The sequence below is a fragment of the Scatophagus argus genome, chromosome 2 (genome assembly GCF_020382885.2).
Source record: "Scatophagus argus isolate fScaArg1 chromosome 2, fScaArg1.pri, whole genome shotgun sequence".
NCBI classification, from domain to species: Eukaryota; Metazoa; Chordata; class Actinopteri; family Scatophagidae; genus Scatophagus; species Scatophagus argus.
In genome coordinates, this window is record NC_058494.1 from 12822863 (window position 1) to 12850823 (window position 27961).

The 27961-nt window shown below is 40.5% G+C and overlaps 2 protein-coding genes across 4 annotated transcripts in view; one reads left to right on the plus strand and one right to left on the minus strand.

Moving 5' to 3' along the window:
* Positions 1 to 14: 14 nt before the first annotated feature.
* Positions 15 to 23000, minus strand: pik3r5 (phosphoinositide-3-kinase, regulatory subunit 5). 2 transcript variants are annotated; one of them, XM_046410425.1, is made up of 18 exons: positions 22713 to 23000; positions 13818 to 13933; positions 10659 to 10774; positions 10421 to 10489; positions 9161 to 9299; positions 7770 to 7839; positions 6995 to 7169; positions 6441 to 6609; positions 6275 to 6343; positions 5177 to 6054; positions 4881 to 5006; positions 4387 to 4518; positions 4059 to 4152; positions 3558 to 3634; positions 3184 to 3277; positions 2814 to 2896; positions 2082 to 2194; positions 15 to 1586 (listed from the first exon to the last, which is right to left on the minus strand). In XM_046410425.1, the coding sequence occupies exons 2-18, from the start codon at positions 13915 to 13917 to the stop codon at positions 1436 to 1438; spliced, it is 2655 nt and encodes an 884-aa protein (XP_046266381.1). In that variant the 5' UTR covers positions 13918 to 13933; positions 22713 to 23000; the 3' UTR covers positions 15 to 1435. The 2 variants fall into 2 exon arrangements, with proteins under 2 accessions (XP_046266381.1, XP_046266372.1); XM_046410416.1 differs by having other exon boundaries at positions 2082 to 2197; positions 22713 to 22998.
* A 2445-nt stretch (positions 23001 to 25445) lies between these two features.
* The window catches only part of ntn1a (netrin 1a), a 60112-nt gene continuing 57596 nt past the window's right edge, over positions 25446 to 27961 (plus strand). The window contains exons 1-2 of one of the 2 annotated variants that reach the window (XM_046410497.1): positions 25446 to 25527; positions 26905 to 27961. In XM_046410497.1, coding sequence (XP_046266453.1) covers positions 26938 to 27961 — 1024 coding nt within the window. In that variant the 5' untranslated portion in view covers positions 25446 to 25527; positions 26905 to 26937. Of the gene's footprint in view, positions 25528 to 26432; positions 26673 to 26904 lie in introns of those variants that run through there. The other variant, XM_046410488.1, reaches the window with a different exon arrangement.

Here is a 27961-nt window from a genome sequence, read left to right on the forward strand (position 1 = left end):
GATTTAAATCAAGCTTCAGTTGAAGACATATATTTTAATGAAGATTGAATTTGAGATGTATCCAGTGCATAGGTGATACAAACACAATTATGAAGTCAATATCGCAATTGAAATGTTTTAATCTAAGAAGGTGTGTGAAGAGAGAGGCGGGAATCTAAACATAAAAGTACCTAATTCAGCAAGTACTTCAATTCATTTATGTGCAGTGCTATCAGTCTCAGTCAGGTGATCAGGATATTATCCTTGTACAGCAACAAAACAATAAGATTTTCTTTGAAAATGTCATAGTTTGTATGCATAGTGCAATGAATCAGTTACTTTTTTGTAAAGGAAGACGTGCATCAGAATATATTTTTAGCACCATAATTTCAAATTTATATTTTACATTTGTGCCTTTCATGAGATTAAAGTTATAAATTTGCCAGAGCAAAAATATTGTCCATATGTATGTTCCATTACAGCTATCACAAAGTGAGCCTTTACTACAAGTGTGCCAACTCTGTTGTTAAAGTAATCTGTACTGCAACTGAAGTAAAAAGATTGACAGAGCCCCCTGCTGGTCTTATTTATAATTTAAGTTAAATCAGTGATTTCATTGGAACTGTCGAAGAAATGTTATCAATAAAAAAATATATATAACAGACATAAAAAAAATTACAGTGCAACATTCAAGTTATAGCATGTAATACAATAATTTACAAACATTACATTTACATATTGTGTAAGTCCATAGTGTCCATTCTCAAATATAGGCACATAGCCCCGTTATCACCCCAGTGGAGGCATTACATGGTACAGTCTGGTCAACTGGTGTAAGAATTCTCAGGCATCCTATGAGTCCATGTAGGTCGATCCAGAGAAAAGTTCAATAACTGATTCATTTCATCTCTCAGTAAGACCCAAACCTATATATTACAGCATATTGGTGCTGCCAGTTAAGGTGCCTTCTCACTTGGGATCCTGTATTATTCACTCTGTTTGACCAAACTACATTGGAAAAGGCCACTTCTACGGAAGAAGAAAAAGATGAACTGAAACCTACACAATGAAACTTGAACAGTTTCCTGAGTAACAGTAAATGGTTGCCTTGTACAGAGAAAGCTGGACTTTCGATCATAAGAAGTATTTTGTCTCTTTTATCTTTATGTCTCAGGTTTTATGGGGCACGTTGGTAGTAAGAATCACAGGCTAGCCAGATCTGCAGGTTTTGAATTATCCCTTCTGCGCATTCCAGGTTTCCAGCAGTTGCATCTCACTGTTGCTTGCGGCCACCATCATGTGAACTTAACCCCAGTAGCTTCAAGACGCCAGAGGGAAATGAAAAAAATATATATTTCCTGTGTACACTCCCTTCCTGCAGTCAGTGTTTGTTATTCAGAGCATATAAATAACAGAAGCTCTCCTTTCAAACCACCCAAATCAGTGGTCAGCAGTCTTAGGGAAGAGCCCCGCTGAAAGTGACTATGGGAAGGCAGAGGAGGGAACAGAAGGTGGGGTTAAGAGGCTGAATTTGGGCTGAGGTCTGGGATTTTCTTAGCCTCCAGTCAGTGTTGCTGTCAGGTTTGTAGCACACTGAGATGTCACATCTATATAGGATGGAGGGAGACACGAAGGTTAGATGAACAAGACTTGCAAGGATTGTGAATTGAGTCATAAGTGGATGGCGTGAAAATGTATTGCACAGAGAAAAGAACAAAAATGTGAGTACTGAGGAGTCTGAGGGGGCTTTATCCTTGCTGAAGCCAGCAACCGATCTGACCAATAATAAGCCAGTGCTGGTAACTATTGTATTAGCAGAATAGATCCAAATGTGTGTGGCCCATTACTGCCAGATGGTGGCAGGAATGTGCTACACACAGTTTTTCTCAATTATTTTACTGTTGTATCTGTGCAATCTGCACAAATATTTAATTATTCATCTGTGCAATTGCTCTGAAATTTTACTGCAAATTTCTATTAGTGTATGTGATATATTGTATTATTATTAATTATTATTAATAATTATTATTTCTATTTCAGTGCTATTCTAATACATAGTGTACTATGAGTGTGTGTGTGTGCGCACATGTGTGTCTTCACACCTGGTGACACTCTGCAGTATTTTTTTCTCATCCTGATCCAAACAAACAGCGAAGGTTGTGTCTCCAGCACCGCTGACTTGCACCTTGTCCACCTTCACCTCTGTCGTGCTCAGCTGCTACAAAGGAAAGGAACATAGCAACACTAAATTCACTGCACCTCATATATACTGGAGGAAAACAAATAGATGATGAAAAATTCCTTTTAAAGTGTGTCAGTATGTTTCCACATTTCTATGTCATTTAATATGATATTCAGTGCTATTGCTTGTCTGGATTGTTTTTATATTTTTTGCTTTTGAAGGACTTGCTTTTGTCTCTGAGTTGTGAAGTGAGCCTTGAGCTAAAAATCAGTCATTTAAATAGGTCTACATTCTGCTGAGGTGTGTAATTACTATTGCAAATAAAAGCTCCAAATCTAAACCAGGTCAAGAGCTTGAGCTACAGTGTTGAGAAAATAATATTATTGCCAAAACACGTACAAGCAAAACAGACGAGTCTTGCCTTTGTTGTGGCATTTTGCCCCATTAAGCTGTTAAGCTGTTCGAATAACTTTGTTCTCAGCATACGCGAGATGAGAGATTTACTTGCGGTAAGTTATGTGCTATCAAGATTCATCTGAGGTCCCTGTCTTTAACTAGAGAATGAGTTACAGAGTTGTTTGTGAAAACGTGTTGCCACAATACTGTTTTGACCACAAACCACTTAGACAGACTGATGTCCCATATAGCTCACCTGGTTGTAGCCCTTCTTGCTTTTACCATTCTGTCTCTTCAGGACCTCAGTCATGGTGAGCTGCAGGCACTCCATCTTTGAGTCTGACAAAGATTGTTTCAAACTATGAACACACTTCCACACTCGATAGAACTTGCACCCTTGTCACATAATGCAGGTATCAAAAGGAATTTCCATTTACCATTAGCTGTAGCAACAGTGCGTAGTTCCAATAAGATTAATGACTAATCTTCTTTGTTGACATTTTGACATTCTGATGAAAAATAATCTTTTTCATAAACAATAACTAATATGTTTTGCTGACTCTCTCTGCAGCTAATGTGTCACAGTTCAGTAACTTGCATTACAGTTGTCAGGAACTGTAACATACCGAGTTCCTCGGGATTCTTGCATGCTTTGGTCAAGTTTACTGAAGTACAGACTTTGGTTTCTCTTTTCCACTGGCTTCTCCCGCTAATCACCACCTGAATTGAAAGAGAAGGGAGAATATGATTACTTCTGTTCTGAAAAAACATCTAGTACTAATAAATAATAAGTGTAGCCCATCTAACTACTGTACAATTTTTGAATTGGGAACAACATTTTTACTAAATGAAAGAAAAGGAACAGTAATAGATTTGAATTAGGGCAAATATTGAGAACACTGTCGCTAAAGGGGTGATGGGATGTTTTCATGCTGATAAAATGGTTTATTTTAGTGTGGCAACAATACAAATTTACATAGTGAGTCAAATAGCATCTTACCCTGTTGTAAACCATGTCCAGCATTAGAGGCACTGCTTCTCGGTCACCATCAATACCGAACCGCTTACTGGCAGCCCCTATATAAAGAGAAATGTGAGAGCAATGTTTCAGTTCTGTAGTTCAAGTTAATGCAAAATAATACTACAGTACTGCAATACAATACTAGATCATTTTTGTGTGAATAGTGTATTCTGAGTAATTGAATGAATTAATTACCACAGAAACTGCTGGACAAGACAGCTTTTTGTGAATGTTTACTTCTCATAGGAAATAAAAAATCAGAAGTGCAAGTGTTGGCAACAAGTGAAACCAAAAAAGTAGAAGTACACTGGCTCACGATATGGAAATAACACATGTTCCTCTACCATAAATTTAGTCCAGTCTTGACCTCATAAAAACTGATGATGCATTTTACTGCACTGAAAATATGGAGGACTTTATTAACTGTGGCATGGTTACTGGTATATGTGCATGCGTCTGGATCATGCATGTCACACTCACCCATGGCCTTGATGGCTCGTGTCCCTGCAGTGTGACCCAACTCTAGGGAGTGGACAAACACCTCAGTCCTCCTCTCTCCGCAAGCTAATGTCAACTAAAACAGGAAAGATCCACAATCAGTCACTGAACACAACAGTGTTTCATTAGTTACCACTATGACCTAGAGGACATCATGGTCTTATTTCTGTTCACAAGGGTAAGAAAGTCTGGATACCGGAGCTCCCAGATTCCAGGGGAGAAGACAGTCCAAAAGAAGGGCTGCATGGAAGATTTGCATATAATGTACTGTCAGTGTGTGGGCGCGTTTTTGTGTAAAAGTGTGTCTAACCTCTGCCTGATAGAGCTGGATCAGAGCTGGCCGGGCAGCATAGCGGCAGTAGTACAGGACCAAGTCGGCCAGGATGGGCAGACGCTGCTCATATGAACTATCATATGACTCTGACTCCGTCTTTGAGGTTTGCTACAGAACAATGCAAAATAATTATGTGTTTACCAGGGTCAAGGATATTTTATTGTCATTCTCAACATAGGAACATGAACAGAACAAAATGTAGTACTCAGGACTCAGTTAATAAAATATTCAAGTATATACGGCAGAATGATTTATGTCGGTGCAGTCTAAACAACGCATTGGACATTGTTATAAGTATTTGTGATCCAGGCTTTATCTATTCACTAATAGATAGGCTTTAACTCTCTGGATAACAGTTCTCTGTAATGCATATTGGTCAAGTAGACTTCATTTGAGATTAGTCGTGTTCTTAGTTGGATTAAAGTAGTTAGACTAACTTTGGTTGGGCACTGCAAAAGTTCCAAATTTACCTGGCAGACGACGTTGGCTGGCAACTTAAGCAGGCTGAGGGTGTTTCTTTCGTACCAAGGGTCTAACATACCAAGGAGATGGGCAATGTCATTAGTACTGTCCCCTTTGTCCATGAGGTGAAGATCCTGTTTGAGCAAAGGCAACAATTACAACCAAACAAAAGAACTCTCAAGTAGATCAAAATTTGCATGTCTTTACTTTGTATGGTACAATTCAGCTCTTCTGCGATTTACCAAACATGAAAAAATCTTTGTGTTGAATGTATGACATTTGGTTGGAGTATTTTTCAACATACGTTAAGCAGGACTCCTCCCTTTAGAGTTCCAGGTTGAACCACAGGACTAGGAGACCGAAGATTCCCTGGCCCTGCTGCTGAGTCTCTCTTTACAGGCACAAAGTAGAACTGAAGGTTAAAGGCCCTGCTGAGATGAGGACATGCACTCTCCTTCCTCCTTAGGCTATTGTAGGCCCGGGCCACCTTCCCTGCTACATGATCTGCACCAAAGACCACCACCCTTAGCGTAGTGTTCTTACTGTCTTCATCACTGCTGAGAATAGGCCTCCTTCGAAAACAGACATGTCTGAGAGTTTGACTTGGGTGGAGTAGAGGCTCAGGACTACGTAACTTGACTTGCTGTGGCAGAGAGTTGGAACGCTTCTCTCGCACCACCAAAAGGTCTTTTGATTCTGGATTTCCTAAGCTTTTGGCCCGGGACAGTGGGCTCTTTGGTTTGATGAAGAGCCGGTAGAAGTGCTGGCTGAGTCGAGCTGAAGTTTTGTTGGCAGACTTTGGCGAATACTTTTCAGTGATGGGAGAGGAGCAAATATAATCATCAGAATCTTCAAAGAAGTCACTATCGGCTCCAGAAGTGACAGAGAAGAGGGACGGAGCGGAGGACTCTGAGGCTACAGACAAGGTGGAGAACATGGAGTCTTTGGAAGCGGTGGACAGGGAAGAGATGGTGGAGAAGGTGGAGGCACGATGGGTTGCACTGCAGCAAATAGGGATGATAGACATTGAAGGCAATTCTACTCCATGTTTTTCTTCTTCTTCATCAATCTCAGTCACATCCTCGTCGTCATCATCATCAGTGTTTACCTCCTCTTCATCCTCAGCCTGCCCATTAGTGGCCAGCTCATCAAGATCATGCTCCAAAAGGGTGTTTAGGACATCTGTATGAATGAAAATATATGAATGCAAATCACAGATGGCAAGCAAAACATACCCAAATGTGTTTCGTATTTCTGGTACATTAAAATTGGGAATGGATTCCATGAGGCTGAAAGAAGGAATAAAGATGTACTCAGATGGATTTAGTGAATCTCCATCAGCTCAAATCAGAAAAATAATTCCTACATATGAATTAATAAAGTATCATGCAATATACTGTACCAAAGTTGTCTTTTTCCCAGTGAAACATGTAACACTTGGCTGTAGGCAGTGGTAGAGTTTGTAGCATTCCTGAAAAGGACAACAGAAAAAAGAGCAACATTAACAGAAATATCATGTGATGCACTGTGTATATATATCCCCCACTTCATGAAATGTGCACTCTTACCATCAGACTTCCTTCCATTGGATGCTGGGATTTTTATCCTCTCCCTTAGTCGTTCAAGTTCCTGGACCACATGACTACGCCCTTTCAGAGGGTCACTCATGGCAGTGGCTGTCTCCAAGACATCACTTACTGCAGAGAATATCTCCCCCAATTCATTCACAGATTTTGCCTGCAAATAGGGTTCATGATATCTTGACACATTCCTGTATCATTAACATGTTAAATAATCTTACAATTTCTGTTGGTTTTTGATAACATACACTTCAAATGTATAGACAGTACAAGAAATGCTACACATTTCCTTGTTATTGCTTATACAGTATCTTAAAATACTATGAAACGTAAAATGCACTAAATACATACAAGCAGGGTTTCAAGGGAAATTAAGTTTTTACTGATGGTTCAGGTTTCATTTTAAACCCAGCTAAAGTCTGTAAATTGACAGTTGATTTTAAACACAAATTTTGTTCAAACTATATAAATGTTATTGTCTCTGAGAAACATCTCTAGATTGTAGTACATAGTCCAACAGAACCAACACTCTGAGCACATACCTGCAGGACTTTGTGGATGTGATGCAGAGGGTACTTGGTGCCTAGTGTGGACTGGAAGGCGTGTTTGATCAGGGTGATGTAGGTCTCTTTCTGCGAATGCTGAATGCAACTGAGCTGCTCAGCCACTGACAGAAAGTCAGCGGGCACCTCGCTTGGGTTCATCAGCAGCACAGTCCTGCAGGCAGTAGACAAATGGTGTCACTAGTTGTAATGTATAAACATGTACACAAATTCACATGGGAGATGATGCAGACAGGATGCTATAGTGGTTGTTGTGGTGGTGGTAGGTAAGTAGTGGTGGGTGGGGAAGACAATGGAGGGGGACTTTCCTACTGTAAGCGCTAACCACCTATGTGGTATATTTAAAAGAAAAATGAGTAGTATTTTTTTTTTTTTTCACTTTAAAGGTACAGTTGCAGCTTTCTGTGAACCACTGAAATATATGGGTATTCAACATTAAAGCAGAAGGTGCAAGAGTGCAAAGATCATACACAGTCTGAACTGGACTGAAAATAGATTGTCTCAAACAAGCAGCGGTTCAGAGAAATAAACAAATTTTGTGTGTGTACTCATGAAGAATAGGTTCTGTGCAAATACAAATGTCTGAATATGATCAGCTCTTATTAAACTTAAACTCCCTCAGTAAGTCACAGATGAGTCATGAGAAACTAGAGAGCTTCTCATTCTGCTATACATCTTGCATTGTGTAAACAGTGCATACAATATATATAATTACTTTATAGAAAGTACATTTTGCTTTATTGCGTGGACTTACATGGTCTTGGAACACTGGCTGGAGGTTGTAAGACCCTGTTCTTCTCTCACCAGTCTCTGAAAGGAAATCCCTGTGAGGAAAATAGAATAATCTATCTGATCTGTTGATTTTCCTTAACAAAACTACTCGAGAAGAACACAATGTAAATCATGGCAGTTTCTTAGTGGAATGGACAAATGAAATTATTTTGTACATCATATTATGATGTTGGCCACTCAGCTGCAGCACTGAAGGAGTCAATGTTTTATTTGTTGAAAGACTGCATTCAAAGCAGTTTTTGAAGTGGCTTCCATGTTCAGAAGTGATTACCTATGTAACTCTTAGGGTACTATTATCCACTGATATCTGTCAAAAAGTGGTGCAAAAGTCAGTGGTGCATAAAAGTGTAAAAAACATCCTGGGCCTGTGGTTAAATGAAGTTTGTGATAGACAGCACAAATGAGTAAAGATACACTTCCTTCTGCATGGTGAAACAGTAGAAAGAAAATAGGTGAGGTATGTTGATTTCTGGAAAGAGACATTGGCATTGAGTTTTTCAGATGTATGTATGTAGTATGTTTGGTCCATTACATTTGAGAGGAGGCAAACCTCTCTATGATATCAGCAAAACAATGAACAGCGTGATAGTTAAAAGGAAAAAGGTGTATTTTTGATGAGGTGAACTGAAGGCAGTGTTTCCTAGCCATGTCACAACATGCTTGCTCATGGGTGAACATTGGATCTCTGTATATTGAAAAGTTTGGTCTAAACCTGATTTAGTTGAAAAGTCTTACAAGATAACTTTTGTTGCAATGTAAATAAACTGAAACTTATTTGTCTTTTAAAACAAAAGCACCAAAGCTCTCCTTGCCGTGTCTTTACGTCTGAGGGCTCCTAACAAGTACACACAGAGATGCATTCAGAAAATCTTCCTGATTAACACACGAAATTACCATTTAACATTCATTCAGTCAGTCAGTCAGTCAGTCAAGACAGGTTTATTCATTCATGTCTGTTGCTGTGTTTCTTGCACTTCCTTTGACCCTTCCTGTGAATTTCACCGTTTCTGTCAGCTTCTCTTTTTTCAGTTTTGTAAATGCTGAAGCTTAAGCTGTTTTCAGATGATTTCAGATTAGCATGCAGAAGTGACCAGTTCAGCCTGAAGCCTTATCATCTTCCTGTCATTGCTGTTGACATACTGGTGTAAGCAGGGTCCTTTTGAGTGAATGTCACCCTAAATGCATTTCTTTATCTTGTCACTAGGGGGAAGACAATTACAAGGGTTGGGAGACAATAGCTTGTAAGTGATTTAAAGACTCACTGCGGACTAGTAGAGAAATAGACACAACATGCACACGCAGAGACACAGACAGGCACACACCCTTAAACAAAGTGATGCCATTTAGATTTACCTGGGGCCTTGATCTCCAGCTGTAGAGTGGAGAGGAGGGATCTACACACACTGCTGTAAGGCTCAGGCCACGTGAGGAAGCAGCGAAACACCTCGATAGCTTCCTCCAGCAGCTCTGTGTCTGCAGGGCAGTATGGTGTCTGCAGCCAAAGCACAAACATTATGGTGTTTTAATAGGGCTTTGATCAGGTGCAGCAAGACCTGTCTGAAGTAGGTTAGGTTTGGTAAGTAGGTTCGTAGGTTATTATTTTGTGTTATCTTTGGTGAGCAAAGCATCCAATAAAAATTACCCAAATGCTATTCAGTTTAACATGAAATAGAGAGAAAAGTAGCATTAAAGTAGCATAATAGCAAAAGTAGCATAGCTCGTCAACTGGCTGAATGAGATAAATCTTAACCCTCAACCCTGCAGAGAGGATGTTTGCCTGATAGTATCAAAATATTTTGTTTAAATGAACCTCCTGGCTAATTTAGCCCATTATCTGGCTGACTGATTTCATGACTTCACACAGGGTGTAACATAGCTTGAACAGAAAATGTAATCACAATACTGGTTAATGTGACATTCTTTTTATTCTTATCTATTATTATACCATGAACAAAAAAACAGGTCTCATACTTGATGATGTAATTAACCTAGTTTACTGTGAAAATGTGATATTATTGCATCATCCACTGTTTTACCATACTACAGGCTTAATGACAACCAAGGGTACAGTTGTTAAAACCTCAATGCTGTAACATTATCAGTTCCTGCACAGCTCAAACTGAACATTGGAGTTCCCTGTTCCTGCTGAAAGCACACAGTCAAAACAACTGCAAAACGTGACTTTAACTCTTGTCAAAGTAATTAGTGTGAAAGCAATTGTATAGAATCTTATTAACCTAATGACGCAATCAAGCAGTGGTGGCTCTGACAACACAATATGTTTCTCTTCACTAGCTTGTTGTCTAACCCACAAGAATTCAGTTGTTTAGATTTGACATGACATGACATTTGTGAACCACCTGCTTTTAGGGAGTGCGAATACAAATCAGTCTGAGCGAAAAAGAGAAGCAGTTGACCAAATAGATCTTGCCACGTTGATAAAGCCAGTAAATGTGTTGTGTTAAAGTATTTTTCTTTGAATTGAGCCAACTTCTCACAGTTGCACCTCAAGAACTCTTACAGTGGTTTAAACTGAGGAGCCTAAAGGGTACAGAGAGGTAACCAAAGGTCACAGGTTTTTTTTGACATCTGGATGATTGAGAAGGTTTGTACCTGCAGCAGCGTGGAGGAGAACATGATAGCGAGGGGAGCCACCAGCTCATACTGACACTGCTCTTGAACCTGAACACACACACACACACACACACACACACACGCGCGCACACACACATTGAGAGATTGAGAAGGACAGACAGACAGACAGAAAGACAGCAGTGAGACGTGACCTCACAACACATACAGTGGACGATATATTCTCTTTGACCATCACTTTTGACCTTGGTCTTCTCACCTCTTTGGTCTTCCTGATGATCTGCTGTAAGAGGATGAGGAAGTTCTCGGGGTCCCTCTTCACCAGCTCCTCCAGGCTCCAGCGGTTCATCGACTGACCCGCCGAGCACATCAGGACTGAAAGGCAGCATATGTTGGTTCATTTTAAATGTGGTTGGTGTATATTCTGACCGCAGCAAAAATGCACACTCAGTTTGATTAGCTTGTTTAGTCATTGTGTTTAGAATCCCCTTTTCATGAAAAATCATAAAACACGTGTTGTGACAAGAAATACAATACAAACACACAACAAAAGCAAGCTAATAAACTGTAGCACACACACCACAAAAACTTCTCGAGTTTTCCAAAAAGACTACATGCAAAAGGACTGAGTGCTGATTTCTAATCCTTTAACACTGCCTTGAATCAACCATGAGCACCACTAATCATACAATTTCTGCTTGTCCTGCTTTTGTTTGATGCGGATAATAAACGTTTCTGGGCGTATGTATACAAGAGGAATCAGGCCAAGCTGATATTTCTGAAGCAAAGACACCTAGTGGGTTTGAATCTATGCACGTGCAGTGATGGTGGCTCATTTCAAGGATACAATGGCGTACAAGTGATAAAGCATAGAACACAGCCATATACAGTATCCAGTATTCATAGGCAGGTGAATACACGCTGCTAACATGGGCTGTTGTTCAAGATTAACAACTTAGAGCCTTACTGGCAATGCAAACTCTGATTATGCTGCAAAGAATAGGTGAAGTTTCAATAGATTATATACACTAGGCCACCAGCACAGATTCTGCTGATATAAATGTTTTTCCACAAATGCCTTGCAAGATCAGCCTTCATTAACCTTAACTTGACCGCACACCTCACATACAGTGTGTACTGTGCGTCCATTCTATCTATTTGTGAGGCCATTCAGTTAAAGCAGCAGTTTTCTGCAAATTATCCCAACAAATGAGAAACACCAGTAAGACAAACGTTAATAATCTATAGCAACCCGAAGGTTTGGTTCACACAAAGCATTTCATTTCCGTTGTGAAATCCTACAAATCACAGCCTATAGCAATGGGAGGACACCTTACACCATCATATATACAACACCTTGTTTACATGGTGGGTATCAGACAGTCTTTCCCTTGGGTCTTACACTTGCATGAACCAGATGGAGGTTTGCATTGACTCGCAGCAGGACTTCAAAGCCACTGTCAGTGATGGTGAACTTCAAGGGTGTGTTTTATCACCTTTTGTTCAATGTTTCAGTTAGGATGTTTGTACACTGACAGAGCAGATTTCCTGTTGCAAGAAAACAGAATTAAGGTATCCTCCCCACAACGTGTTTTGGCACTAAAGGAGGTCATGAGGAGTTAAAGTGAAATTTTCAAAATGAGTCTTATTTAGACTCACAGATCATTATTGGACAGTTTGCAAAAATAGGGATTTTAAATCTTTATCTTTAGAATCTTTATTTTTTCAAAAGTCCACTGGAAGCCTTTCATTTAAATATAAAGGCTTTGGGGCGCAACGAAAAGGAGATCAGGCTCTGATTGTAAGTTTTCTTTAACAGTGTAAAATGGAAATATGAGATAAAGCTGGGCATATCTCAACTCTGAGATCTCAAATCTCTCTATCAAGCTCAGAAAAAAACAACTGAGAGTGACTGCTGACTCCTCACAAACACCACACTCGCCATTTAACCATTTGGTCTCAACGACTCCAGTGGCATCTCTAAGGCTCAGTTTCCAAGTAAGTAAAACTTTAGCGGTTGTTTTGGTTACATACAAATGTTTTCCAAGAAACTTGTCAGCTGCTGTATTTATCTTTAGTCCTTTGCATGCATCATGAGTATTTACTGGACAGCTTTGTTTTGATGACATGCCAATTCTGGAATTGAAGCTGCAGACTTCAGATGATCTTTTAAAGGTTTAAATTTGATCATCCCAGTTCTTACGGAAACCACTGGAAAACAAGTTCACCTGAATGTGATTACACTTACGGACAATGGACATATGTGGAGATTTTCTGTACAGACACAGGAGTCATGAAGACTTGTGCCATTAAAAAAGCAGTGAAGCGGAGAAGGAAACACGACAACTTGTCATAAATCTCAAAGAACCTCATCACAGGTTATATAATGTATGAATGCGTCACTCACTGTTGCTGGTTGACATTCGGGAGGCTGATGTCAATTTTCATCCAGCCTGTTTTAACACCTCGTGCCACAGTGGCTCTTGCCTCCCTCACACACTGCGGTCCATGCCACCACTTCCTCCCAGCTGTCTATTCATACACACTTCCTCTAGCACCCAATAACATGTTCCCCGGATGATCTTACTGCCACAGTGTCACCAACAACAAACTCATACACTTATACACTCATGTGCTCTGTGTGCTGACAGTCTGTCTATCGCACGCTGCACTTGTGTTGAGAAAGTGAGAACAAACATCTGCCTTCTGTTCGAGTCAGCGCAGTAAACAGCACATCACATCAAAATGTGCGTACTGGTGATTATATTTCTGAGAACGTGTCCGCTTTTACCTTCTCAGAAATAGAAGTTTGCAGCTTTAACACCACATTATAGCCGCAAGGCCTTGAGTAAGAGTGCTCAATCATGGCAAGAGGCTTTTTAGATTCCAAAAACATGACAAAAGGTTTTAATTCATTTTACATTCATTTACATCAAGAATCTCATCTAAGCTGCTGTACCACATGAGCTACCACATGAGCTGCAAACACTCAACACAAGAAATCAAGAAGTGATTGTTAGTAACTGTTTGCTTGTCATCTAAAAAGGCCGTGCACACAAGAACTAGTGATATGAATTTGGTTTGGCTTCAGATATAAAAGCACATCAATGACCTTCATTTAAAGAATTAATATTGAAGGGAAAAAATTCTGTCGTTAATAAAATTAATTTAGAGAATAGTGCATGATAAAAAAAAAATCCCTCACCAACTGAGCTTAAAAATATGACACACAGAAATATACTGCAGTCGTGCTAGAAAAGAACAAAGTCTTTTTCCGTGTTAAATTCCTATTTCTAAAATGCAACATTTAATCTCAAAATATGCATCTTAATTCCCACAGTAATTCAATGATCCTCACTGTGGCAAAACAGAAACACCATTAGCTGTAAAGCTCTTTTTGATTGTCCTAGAGTGTTACCGTTCCAGTGGTGTGCTGCTGTGGGGCTTTGCCTCAGCCCGTCCAGACACCTGTCCAGAGCGTGCTGGATCCTGTCCTCTGTGCACGAAGTGTGCTGCATCTTCACCGCTCAGGTTCTGTGGAGGGACAAGAGGTAGAGCTGACATTAAAGATCAAGTTACCTTATATAACTCCATTTTCATTTATGAATTCTGCGGAATATTATCTTCAGATTCATTTGTATGAATGTTATAATATTCACAAACATGCCCCTCTCTTTTCACAGACTGTATATGCTATCATGTCTGTTTTGCATAAGGTCAGATCACCCGCTATGTATGAAAATTTGGCTAAAAGGTTAGATACACAAACCATAAAGGGAAGGGAAGAAAAAACAGACACAGGGTTGCTTGTATTGCTGTTTTGTTACCATAGCTACTAAAATGTCACCTTCAGTACGACACATGTACTTGGACCCCTGATCAGCTATCAGACAGTTTCATGAAAGGTCTTGAAAAATACTGACAGGAGCCACATCAACTGTCAGCTGTTCCGGAATATTCAAAATGTTAAATCACACAACACCAACGAGCTCTACTTCATGTCAAAGTAGGTGGAGGAAGGATTAACAGTTTAACGAGTTTTAGCAAGAGCCTTATTAAACCTCACATGAATAATTAGTGTGAAATGCATAACAGACAGTTGTGGATATAAAACCGTCTTGACATTTCAACATTACTTAACAAGCTTTGACAGCAACATTTAGGCCAATCAAAAGAAGCCCCCAGTTTTCGCCATATGACTTTTGTGAAAGGTAAAAACAGAAAAACAACCCTTTTTGAGTTCAGTTATTTAAAATCAGTATCACATCAGTTGTGAAATGATGCTGTAGATTGAAGAGACAAAGTACGAGCATTTCCCAGTATGACCACAACATTGTAAGTACATCGTATCATCACCACTGACTCATCGGTGCATGCTGAACTTCACTTTCATAACTCTCATTTTGTTATTGCATTTGGCTGTTTTCTATGCAGCATCTGAAGACAACCCAGGTGTGGCAAGTCGTTTCAGTTCTGTTATGAACACATCCAATCAGTATATGCATAATAAGATGCCAGGGAAGTCCCACCAGCGACTTAAAAGAGTTATAACTAACAGATTCACAAATCCCGGCTATCTTTATGATATACAGATAAACAACATTCACAGCAACCAGAGTTTAATCACACAATTTAGAGGCTTCAGCACCCACCAACCAAAACTAAAAGTCAAACAAGACCACGATCCAAGCCAGGCAAAGTGTTCTTCTTCACAGGTAACTGCAACACTGCACTGGGGGGGGGGGGGGGGGGTGGTGGGTTGCTTGCACTCAATGCATTCTGTCACAAAATAACATCTGTAAAAAAAAGCATGTGATGGACAGCAGGAAGTGCACATACAGTGTGGTGCTGCCCCATTGCCATTTCTCAGGAAAACCCTGTTTTGGAACCTTTTCATCTGTGCTATTTATTCTTTGAAAAATGTCATTTTGGTTCCATTACAGGTTACTGCTGTTTATGGTTTCTTGTGGAGGGTCATTTCACTTATTTCCTGAGCTTTATATTGAGCTAATGTGATATTATCTCATCTTAGTGATCATGTGGGATCATTAAGCATGGCAATCATGGACAATCCCTCTCACCCCTTTCACAAAGCACTGGACAAGCTAAAGAGCTGCTTCAGCAACAGACTCATTAAACCCTACTGCTCTAAGGAATAATACAGGAAATCGTTCCTACCCACTGCCATCAGACTTTCAACTCATCTACCTCTGTCAGAGCCACGATTACACACCTGGACTATATCTACCTGTCACCTTTTTGCACTCCGAAAAAAATGTATATACCGATACTGTTTTACTATTATTTATTTTCACATAAGTTTCCTTTAGTGTATTTTATTCTATTTCTCTATTCTATTTTTGGTTTTTTGAAATACAGTCCAGCTGGACTAAATCAGCACTAACTGACATCAACATAAATGTAAGGTCATCCATTGATTTTTTAACTTGATAAGCCTAAAATGGAAAAAAAAGGTGTTTCTCTGATGGCATTTTTAATTAGTTTATCACTCAGTTGGTGTGTGGGCTGTTATGTGTAGGCAGGTATGGCAGCGGAAGTATTTTGGTTACGTCAGTTACTTTCCATACTTTTAAACTATCTTGAAACTATTTACACTTCAGGCGAGAATGGGGTATCTAGTTCAGGGCTAACCAGATTGGTGCCTGTGAGCCAAAGTTGGTCTGCCATGACATATCTTTTAAAAACATCTGTCTGGACAGAGATATGAATTAAGCCACAAAGGCCAGAGATATCAACTGAGTGAATGGAATATAGAAAAACAAACACACGTATTTTGTCAGAGTATGTTAACACTAAATATTTAAAATTGATCAAATCTGCAACATACAGTGAATATTCATTGAATTGTGGTCTATGAAGAAGTACTGGGAAACATCCAAATTTAAGAAACAGAAAAACCATACTTCCCCCCCCCCAAAAAAAGAGGCAATGCTTTTTTAAGATTTCCTATTTAAGAACTTGAGCAGCTCAGCAATTTCTTTTGTTTATGATAAACCACCAAATCGTTTTTTTACGTCAGTTAGAGCTAAATGTGCACATATGATTCATTAGCTTGAAAAAAAAAAACATTCTGGGTTGTTGTTATGTCTTCACAGATTGAAGTCAGATCTTTTTTCCTGAGATTACATCTTGTCAAAATTTCCCCTGAGTGTGTGACAAATTCCCCATTTCAAATGAAAGCCAGAAATAAATGAGGGCTGGCAGTGTTAATGAATGACTCACTTGCTCTTATTTCTTCCTGACACACACACAACTGCACACACATACATACACAGCTGTGTTTCCATCACTTCTGGGGACATTACATAGACTAACATTCTTTTCCTGAAGGCATAACCACCACCACACCATAACAATAAACATAACTTCCCTAATCCTAACCCTCACCTTAACCTAAACTTAAAGCAAGTCTTCACCCTAACCTTAATGATTTATGACTGTGTGACTGTGTAAACAGATTTTTGTCCCCACAACTATGGGAATAGGTGTACACATACACAATGTACACACTGTCAGTATATTCTGAAAAATATTCTTATTTGTCTCTTTCTGTGAGTTAAGCTAACTACCATTAGTTATGGCCAGCAGGCAGTTAATTTAGCTACAAGACTGAAAACAGAAGGAAGCACCTTGCCTGGTTCTGTCCAAAGATTAACAATCCATCTTCCAACACTTCTAAGTCTCAGCAAAATCTGATCTATTGATAATCCACACAAAGCGTACAAACATTATTTTCTGAACTTTTTAAAGTCAAGCTAAGAAATAGTCTGACTTATTATCCTGTAAGACCACAAGCTGTTGTTTTTGTTGTGCCTTTTGTAAATGAATCGAAAAACAAAATGTAATGTGTTCATAGTGACCTTTACAGCTGGATTGTGTTAACCTTGCAGAAAGCCAGGACAGTCATTTGTCCAAGTTTCCAGGCTTTATGGTAAGCTGTGCTAGCTAAGCTAAGCACCTTCCAACAAAGTTCCCATTTAACACTTGACAAAAAAGGTAAAAAGTGACTGTCGAATTGTTCCTTTAAAGATATGCGAACTCAACAGCCAGCATAAAAAGTCAAATAACACAGCGCACAAACGCACATATGGAAACGTGTGTTATCGCATGTGCTACACAAACAATTGTCCATATATTTGCAAACATGCATGCTTGTGCACACATACAGTACTGTCATACGCACACACTGTACAAACATCCGACCCACAAACCTCATCACTGACACTGGTAAAACAGTGGGGCAGGAAGCTCATGCAAACCCAAGTTTAGGAGGCCAGGGGATTGAAACTCAATTATCCCCCCCACCACTTCACTCCTTTTCCTACAGTCACCATTCAACAACAATACTAACATCTCGAGACATAAACACATCCATACAAGTCCTTTTTTCTCAGAGGTCCCTCCTCCCCAGAGAGGTATTGTGTCTAAGAGGTGTCCCGGGTGGCATTGAGCTAGGGTATAGAGCTGAGCGTGTTGGACACTTGTCCAAAGGGCTCCGGTCATTGTCAGAGTTGGACAGAGCTGGATAAAAGCCCGGTGAGAGTGGAAGGAACTAATAAGTCAGAGCTGTGATGACTCCTGCATCCAGGATGGAGTTCAATGGAGACATGGAAAGGTAATAAAAGTGGTGAGGACCTTATATGAGGCGAAAAGATGTAGTGAAAGTGTTGTTCTCAAATATATCAGCATGTATAGTAGTCATAGTTTTGCTGACGACATCAGGCAGGGTTGTAGTTCCTGTGTGGGTGTGATCACAGCAGGAATGTTGTTGTATATTTGTTTAAATCATTCCATTTTTAAAGAAAAGTTAAGTAACTACACAAGCTTTTTGAGTGATAAAACATCTCACCATATCATTAGAAATATACCATGACACTGTGAGTAGTGCTACAGTGGGATTTTAACAGAGAAATTCAATCCCCATTCCAGAGTGTCACCATAGTTGTTTACGTGTGCGTTGCTAGTGGTGTTGCAAATGTATGAGTCTGTGGTGTTTCATAAGAGGATGTAAGTAGCACATCCCAAAGAGTCAACAAGGTCACTTCCACTTTTTCACTGGTTGCAACTCACAAGTCAAACAATAATACGCTGCGTTCACACACTCTCCAAAAGCAAAGGAGATGTGTGAATGTGTGAGAGACACAGAGATACTCTTGTGAGCTTAGAGAAGTTGTCCATACACTGAATATTTCAATGGTGGATTGTTTTGAACTTAAAAGTTTCAGTGAGTCAAACATCCACGTGAGTAACAAGCAGGCTATAGTTCCCAAAACTCTGGACATCACATGATGTAAAATGCAGTCTGTCATCAAACACTAAAAAGGCCTATTGCCTTGTCAGCTAACTGCCACCAAAGAGAAAAACAAATGATCCTGACAAGAACATTCCTTCATTCATCCTTTCATCTTAGCTTTTGTCTCTCTCTCTCATGGTCTACACATCATCCACAATAGCATCCCAAAGATTTACTCCACCCCATCTTTTGCCCACTTGTCCGAACACAGTGTACATTGGTCCATGATGTAACTGTCTAGCATTACAGGTACGAACATTTCCCAGATAAACCGTTCTGTGCCAGCACTGCTCCTCCACCTGTGGCTTTCTGCATCTTTCTCATGCCGTCCTCTTTTCCTCTCCTTCCACCTCCTCACAGGCTGCTTCCCAGCTCTCCCACTGATCCCATTACCAACTGCTTCCTAACAGGAAGAGAGCTTCCCTGCTCAGCTAAGGAAGCAGGTGCCTCCCCATTGTTGTGGTGTGATCTGACTCTGAGATATACTCCCACAGACCAGGGAGGAGAGCTTTTCTGTGCATGTATGTTTGTGTACAGTATGCGTGTCTGTCATTTGATTGATAGAGTCTGATATTCACATCCAGTCTTCCTCTGTTGGCCCTTCTCTCCACTGACCTGCTGGATGTGAACTGGTTTCTTATGGCTTTAGGAAACAACAGCAGTCGGACTCCAAAGCTCCACTGTAATTAAGTGTTTCCCTTTACTTCAAACAACCGCTTCCGGTGAGAACTCAGCAATCTGATAAACTAAAGCTGGGGCAAAAGGTGGACCATAAACAGTTTTTGGTTTTGCCTTTGCACAGTGAATTTTACAGATGAGCGTTAAAGTTTATGCTTGGCCTAGGTTACATCAGTTGACAACAATCTCACATCATCTGCATCTTTCGATCACATGACATGATCTTCATCAGCCACCAGAGTGTGCCAGTTCTCATTACAGATGGTGAAATTTCAATGTTTTTCTTAAACTTTTGACATGTTGTCTACTAGTACTTCATCACTTTGGCCATAAGGTGAAATTGTGAAATGCTTCTTCAGAGGTCAAGGATAAACTTTGAAGGCCAACCTCTAAGCTTGTTTTAACAAGGAGATTTAAAAAAATCTAATATTTAAAGTGATATCTAATCAGCATAGCTGTCTTTTGCTGTATTATCTTGCTCTGCCTCTTCATGTTAAATGTATTCAAACAGAATGTGGCACTGTATAGAATTGTATTAAGTTGGATGTATTAGCTTTAAAAATAAACTGGGACACAACAATGTCTTCTAACACATCTAGGAGCAGACAGTAGAGGTTATTCTGTCCCTCAGAGAACAGAGAGCCATGCTATTTAACCTTCGGTCTTCACTTCCTCAATAAAGACAGATGAACACATGATGAAACTATCATGAATGCAAATATCAGGTGCTGTAATATTGGGTTATGACTCGTAACTCCAAACAACAGGGAGCCAGTGGTGAGTGTACACAAACAGGACTGCGTGAGTTCTGCTTCATATTCAACATCAGGTTTTGATGAGGATGCAGAAAAATAAGATAAAAATAACATACATGCAATAAACATTTGGAGTAATTTGAGTAATTTGAGTCTCTGTCCCTTTTTTCCCCTTGCAACGACAGGTGTGTTGTGCATGAGCACAGATGCATATGTTTACACACACGGGGGTGTTGACCTCAAAGTATGTGCCGTAAAGGTGAAAAAGATTTTACTGATACCACAACCATAAAGAGACAAACAGGAAGCATTGTTGCGGATAACATTCAGAGCTGCACTGGGATTCTGTAATCAGCCTCTGCTAAATGTGAAATTAAAAAGAGAACGCACAGCACAACACACTGTGACAGCCTTCACTATTCGTATCTGAGATCTGTGGTGAACAACAAAGGATATCAGTATCTGCAATACAATCAACGTCATCAATCTGTGTTGCCTTTTTCTCTTTTTCTGTAGTTTCAAGCATGACACATGACCTTCTCTGGCAGTTTTTATTTCTCAACAGGATGAGTGATGATTGTACTCAAACTGATTGTGTAATTGAACAATTTCTGAGAAGATTAGATGATGCCCTCCATTGATTATACAGGGAGAATCTGTCGTCATATGGCAAACAGGATGCAGACAACAAGGAGTTCATTTAGCGCTTAGGATGTTTTTCAAGAGAAAATTTTATGGTCAGGGTATTTATTAGTTTACATGCTATTAATTTCAGTTATATTACATAGTGGGCCAGTACCGAGAGAGAAAGTGAGCCATTCAATACAAGGCAGCATATCACTTGATTACATGCTGAATCAAGTCTGCCCTCAAGAGCAGTGCCTCATAGGTGTAAAACTTGAGACTTGGGTTTGAGTCACAATCACAAAAATAAGGGTTTGAGACTTGACTTACATCTGAATGCTGCAACAGTGGACTTATTAAAGACTTTACTACCCAAAGACTTGATAAAATCCTGTAAAGCCACTCAGCTGGGGTGTAATATTGTTTGACCTTTATATTAAAAAATAGCTTTGAAAAGAAAATGTTCAAATATTGGGTTAACAAAAATTTAATAGTTTGCATTCTGACCTGAAAGCCCTGCAGTTCATATGCTGTTTACATGTGAAGACTGCACTTGAACCTTGAAATGTGATATTTGACTTGACTGACTTGGGACTTAAAGGGAACTCCGCTGATTTGTTGAACGAAATGGGTATAACAGATCTAGCGTAACGCACCTGAATCTCCAGTTGAAGTGGTCTAGTTGCATTGTGGGTAATAACAAACAATATATTACTCTAGCAATTTTGATCCTTTTCTCAGAATTGTCCATTGTGAGTCTGACAGAGTGCAACTCTAAATTACTGAAATAGAGAAATAAACTGGAAAAACATTTTTATTTTATGTTGTGTTTTTAATATCACTGACATCAAAACCTGCCCTCTTCAGTCTTTACCAATGATGACCTGAACTAAATGTTAGCATCATTGCAGCAGTTATCTATACTGTACCTTTAATCCTTTTGTGGCTGACATGTGATTGGTTTATGCAGTAAGAAGGATGTTGATGTTCAGGCGGTGGCTCAGGACAGTTTCAATGGGGTGGAGTCCTCAAAGATTACTGACAGCCTGTGTCATGTCAGGCTGAACTTAGACTTCAGTGACAGTTAAAAGAACACTTTGCTTGCATCTCTGGTTGTCAGTTTAGTTTTACCCATCTAAAGATACAAATTATAAGCATTATAGAAATGTTTAAATCATTTACATTTCACCTGCTCTGTTAAACCAGCCCCCATGAAATTACTCCATAAATCCGTGTCACTGTATTATACACTTATTATATGCTGGCACAGATGTGTGAGATTAACAGGTCACGCAGGGTTAAAAACATGTGTTTCCATATACAGATACCAGCACAGACATTTAAAGTGAGATAACATTCAGGTGACACGTGCGTCTGCCTCTCTACTTCCTCAGCATTTATTAAAAGCATGAATCATATAGGGTTTCTGAAAAAGCAGAAGTTCCAAAAATGGTGTCACAGCAGGGGGTCTGTGAGCTCACAGAGGGGAGAGAACATCACTATCAACATCACAGCCCTGCTTTTCCCATCACCTTGACGGAAAACAAGACACCAGAGGATTTCACATTGCAGAGAAATGAACTCTGATATCATGAAACACATTTACATGAGTCAAAACAAAATGACACAGAGAGCTGACTGGGACCAAGCCAGTTTTAAATACAAGAGTCCCAAAGATGTCAATACTGCGTCATGTTGGATAGACATGAAAATATGTACTGTCACAAACCGTCACATTCTCAGCTCTTTAGCGAGCATATTTAGAGACAAACAGTTAAATGCTTCCAAATCAATAGCCTGGTGTCAGTCATGGAGTCAATGAGTTCTGTACCCAGCTAGTCAGGCTGACATTCTGTCACTGCTGTCCCCATCTGAGCCATCGGAGCAGGGAGCAGATGCCCTTCAAAATAAAACATACCCATTACTGCTTCACTTGTCTTACCTGCCGTTTACTGTCCAACATCCATAGACTCTGTATGTGTTTAAAAAGTCCAAAGAGTCCAAGGCAAGGTGTCTCCAGCTCAGTGCTGCTTCCATTCATTCACTACGCACATCACGGTTTAACAGAAAAACCCACATCCTGGGCACGGCGGAGCAGCGCAGTGAAACAGGGCGAAATCAGCCGCTAGTATCTGGTTGTAGTTCTGTGCTGCGCTCAAACACTTCTGCTCTTCACACAGACACACTGCGGCTCACAAACAGCACAAACAGGAAGTGTATGAGAGAGGTGCACAATGAGGGAGGCTGCTGGTGTGTGTATAGGTGGGAAGTGTTTCTACATGCGTGTTTGAGAGGTTGCATGTGGATTTTGAAGGGATGTTGGCCCCTAAAAGGAAGTCATCAGTTTGACGTGTTTGCTTTCATGCTATTTTCACACTTGTGAGTTAAGTGTCTTTGTTTGGGTGTTTAGTGAGCTATGTTCATTATTTTCTTAAGCTATAGGCAAGGCTTAGTTAGTATAGCACTGAACTTAATTATCTTAACACAATAAATACTAAAGAAGATTTAGCTTTTTTTATATTGACCAATAGACATTTAAAAATTAGTACAGAAATCAACAAACAACATGAATAATTATCTTTTAATGTTTTAAATTCAGATAAAAAGTCAGGTCTTTACAGACTGTAGCTAATAAATATATGTGATATGTGATAATAAATGACATAGTGGCTTCAACTTTGATCCATGTAATTACATGAACAGAATATTGTTTTTATATGTATCAAATGGTGGATAATAACTGAGAATAAAGTTTGTGAGGTCCATTATCCTGCTGTCTCTCTTTGTCTCTGCAACTCCCTCAATCAGGGAAACACTGGCCTTACTTCCCCACTGCTGATTTGACTGTCATTTACATTTCATGTATTAGTATGAGTGTGAATTCCCCTTCTCTTAAGAGAGGGGAGAGAGGGAAATACGGTTACAAGGCATTCAAAACAGTGACAGTAAACACTTAATTACGTGGCTTTGCACAGTTGTCGACTTGGGAGTAACAGCTGAGTTCAAAGCTCATTTGCGGCATATCTTTATATGAATGAATAACACAGCAATGTAAACATGTAATGAAGCATATGAAGCAAAACTGATAATCATTAAAGAACCTGGTTGAGAGTGCAAAAAAAGGTAAAACATACAAAAAGTGAGCAAAAAGTTAGGGAAGAATTAACAAAGAGCATGATCTTGAACCAAGACAATCTGATATTATGTCCAGAATTACAGAAGCTAAGTGCTGTGGGTCACATTTGTTTTTGTTTTTTTTATTATTTATAGATTCATTTCTTTGTTTCCTCCTCCTTGTTGTTTTTGTTGTTGTTGTTTTGCTTTCTTCACCGCAGTGGCCAACATCTAGCCATTTTTTTTCTGTTGCTGTGTGATCACAAGCAGGCAGTGTGTCTGCACAGCAGATCTGACGTGACCGAGATCAGATAAAAAAGTTTTTATTCTTCTTTCCAGGAGAGATCAGCTATGGCAGTGAAACAGAGAAGTTAAGACAGATCAACAGCTGCAGGACTGATAATTCTCCGTCATACATGAATATGGGAGGAGGGAGACCTGAAATTAGGAATATTGCCATTAAAAAAGGCACTGATTGGAATGCTTTTGTTTGAACCTGATGAGAAATATGATTATCCGGTGTTGTTTGAATTGGACCGCCTCCTCGCTGGACCCAGTCCTCACAGCTGCAAATTTTATAACACCGTAAAACCCTGTGTAACTTTTGTACGCCTTTGGCTCATATTGCTGACAGAAGTGTAAAACTATGAGACAGCATTATAATCTCACTCGATGTGATCCTTAATGTACATTCTTTATTTCACTTCAGTAATATGAATAACAATCCATTGATCGCTCAGATCAGTTTCATTAAAAGTGTCCCAGACAACTGGACCTCTTTAAGCCCTGATAATGAGTAACAAAGGCCTACTGAGGCAGTCGTTCACACTTTCTAATAAGGCTCCAAATCCTAAGAAATGTGTAAAATTATCTACGACACATGATGATTTAATGCATTGATCAATGCAGGATGCATCGTGAAATCCTGTTGCTCACCAAAGATAAAAGATCAAGTCACTATGACTTCATCTGATCAGTTCATAGTTAATAGATTAGCAGTTAAGAAATTATAATTCACTGTTACTTCACACATTGACTAACCAAATCAGATGGATGCCAGTTAGAAAGAACACTTTATCTGAAACGTACACATACATACTCAGTCTCTCTGAAAGCAGAACTGTTTTTTTTCTTTTTAAATCAAATGGGTTGTGAGATACAAACATTGAGAGGATAAGCATTAATACGTACATTGAGTTCCATAAATAAACTTTTAAGCATACGATTTGAACCTCACTATAAAGGTTCATTACCTTTAAAATACATTATGCTATTTATAATTGCTCGAGTAACCTAGCCTACTTGAGAATTTAACTCAGTATTCTGCAGGATCCAACTATATGACAGGGCCTATAGCATCTACCATTCAGACGTGCAGCAGCCAATCATCCTCATGCTTATTAAATAAACAGTGTTATACCTCCACAGTCTGGTGAACCTAGAGGACTCGCCACTCACTGTTCAGTCCAGACTGCTGTGTCTTCCTATGCACACAAGATGGCGTTGTTACTTTTATTGCTAACATTCAACAGGTCCCGTGAGGCTGAAGGTGCACCAGCTTGGAGAGCCACAGTACGGGAGGGATGTCCCCAGCAGAACAGTGACAGTGCGGTTATATCTGGTCAGCAAATGTTTCGCTGCTTGTAAGTAGAAGCTTTTTAGCACCATTTCATGTCTTAATGGATACCCAATGGCACCGAGGTGATCAGCGGCCATGTGGGGGGTTGATTTTCAGTCAGTTACCTCTCGCTGGAGTGAAAAACAGCACAGCACGATACAAAGGGACCTTTTCATTTGTTGCATTTAAAAAGAGAAAACTCCCACATTCGGTGCATTTCACGTTTAAGTGAATAGGATCTTTAATTTTGAACGAATCCATTCACACGAGCATTTAGGTGACTGTAAACAACTCACTCGACTCTTCCTACATGTTCCTAATCAGCTGCGTTGTGTTTATGGACTGCAAAGAGACTTTTTATTTTTTTTATTTTTATTTTTTTCTAGTAACACCATCAAAATAATATTCCTTAGATATACGAATGAACTTGTTGAGACAGGACAGGCTTGATTTACTTTTTCAAATTTTCATCACCAAGATAAAGCAATAGTGATAAATACAAGTCAGCTGAATCGGGAAAGAAGAAAACAGAGAAAATGATAAGCAGTAAATAATAAGTAGTATTTTATAGTTATGAACACAGCTTTTATTATGTAAACAGTAATAATTATCGTTTTACTGTAGCCTAATTTGCTTGCGGTAATTTTGACTTGTGCGCTTCAGAGCACACCCCGGTGATTAAACTACTTGATCGTATCAGGTGTCCCTGAAGGTGTAACCAGCACTGAATTCTGAATTCATGAATGTGTCTTCGTTCCAGTCCTTTTCTCTTTCTCCTGCGGTGATCTGAAGTCCCGCCGCGCGTCGAACCTCTAATGGACCACCAGTGGATGTCGTTGTTCCACTTGCATGGTGTCACAAGATGAACTGACCTAAAGCGGTGCCAAGATCCGATCCGATAGGGAGAGAGGGAGGGGGGAGAGAGAGGGAGAGGGAGAGAGAGAGAGAGAGAGAGAGAGAGAGAGACAGGGGGAGATTGCGAAAAGACGGGCAGGAGGAGTGGGACTTGCTATAAGGACACTAGCGACTCCTAAAATCCAGCCGCTCCTCTATTTTTACGCAGGAGATTTGAAGAAACAAACAACAAAACAGGAGCAGCTGTGATTGAAGCCCGATTAGGAAAAGTATCCTAACGTTCCGGTTTTTGACATCTTTCTATACTATCCGCAGGTAAATTGAGCTTTATAAAAATTTCATAAAACCTGACCTGCATGCGGCGTCACTGAGTGCTACTTTTATATCGGTGTCAAGCGCTAATTTTTGCGCCAATGTTTGGAAAATGTTTGCAGACAGCCTACATGTATGCCATCACGAAACTTAACACACTCTCTCTCTCTCGCTCTCTCTCTCTCTCTCACCCTGTCTCTCTCTCTTCCCACATGCTCTCCACTTTCTCCTCCAGCGGCAGAGACACTTGGGGACCGAGGGACCTACCATGACAAGGGCTGTAGATATTGTGCTCACTGCTCTGCTTGCCGCGTCCCTGTCGTGCCGGAGCGCCCTCGGCGGCTACGGGATGAGCCTGTTCGCGGCGCAGACCTCTCCCCCGGACCCCTGCTACGATGAGCACGGCAACCCGCGCCGCTGCATCCCGGACTTCGTCAACTCCGCCTTCGGGAAGGAAGTGAAGGTGTCGAGCACTTGCGGCAAGACGCCCAGCCGCTACTGCGTGGTGACATCGGCGGAGAAAGGAGACGAGAGGACCAGGAACTGTCTCACGTGCGACGCCTCGGACCCCAAGAAGTACCACCCCCCGGCGTACCTGACGGACCTCAACAACCCACACAACCTCACCTGCTGGCAGTCCGAGAACTTCATCCAGTACCCACAGAATGTCACCCTGACTCTGTCCCTCGGAAAGAAGTTTGAGGTCACTTACGTGAGCCTGCAGTTCTGCTCGCCTCGACCTGAATCCATGGCCATTTTCAAGTCAATGGACTACGGTAAAACTTGGGTACCCTTTCAGTTTTACTCGACTCAGTGCAGGAAGATGTACAACAAGCCAAACAGGGCCGTTATCACGAAGCAGAACGAGCAGGAGGCCGTGTGCACGGACTCCCACACCGACATGTACCCTCTGACCGGCGGGCTCATCGCCTTCAGCACGCTGGATGGCAGACCGTCGGCTCACGACTTTGACAACTCTCCGGTGCTACAGGACTGGGTAACGGCCACAGACATTAAGGTCATCTTCAGCCGGTTGCACACTTTTGGCGACGAGAACGAGGACGACTCGGAGCTGGCCCGGGACTCGTACTTCTACGCCGTGTCGGACCTGCAGGTCGGAGGGAGATGCAAATGCAACGGGCACGCATCTCGGTGCGTAAAGGACCGGGATGGCAGTCTGGTGTGTGAGTGCAAGCACAACACCGCCGGGCCGGAGTGCGACAGGTGCAAACCTTTCCACTACGACAGACCGTGGCAGAGAGCCACAGCCAGGGAGGCCAACGAGTGTGTCG

Bases quoted from the DNA above. Each gene is read 5' to 3' on its own strand.
- pik3r5 (XM_046410416.1), bottom strand. From the start codon at position 13,917: ATGCAGCACACTTCGTGCACAGAGGACAGGATCCAGCACGCTCTGGAC. The intron at 10,775-13,817 runs GTAACACTCTAG...GCTGCCTTTCAG, and splicing joins AGCAGCACACCACTGGAACG to TCCTGATGTGCTCGGCGGGT. The intron at 5,007-5,176 runs GTATGTTGAAAA...TTGCTCAAACAG, and splicing joins AGGGAGGAGTCCTGCTTAAC to GATCTTCACCTCATGGACAA.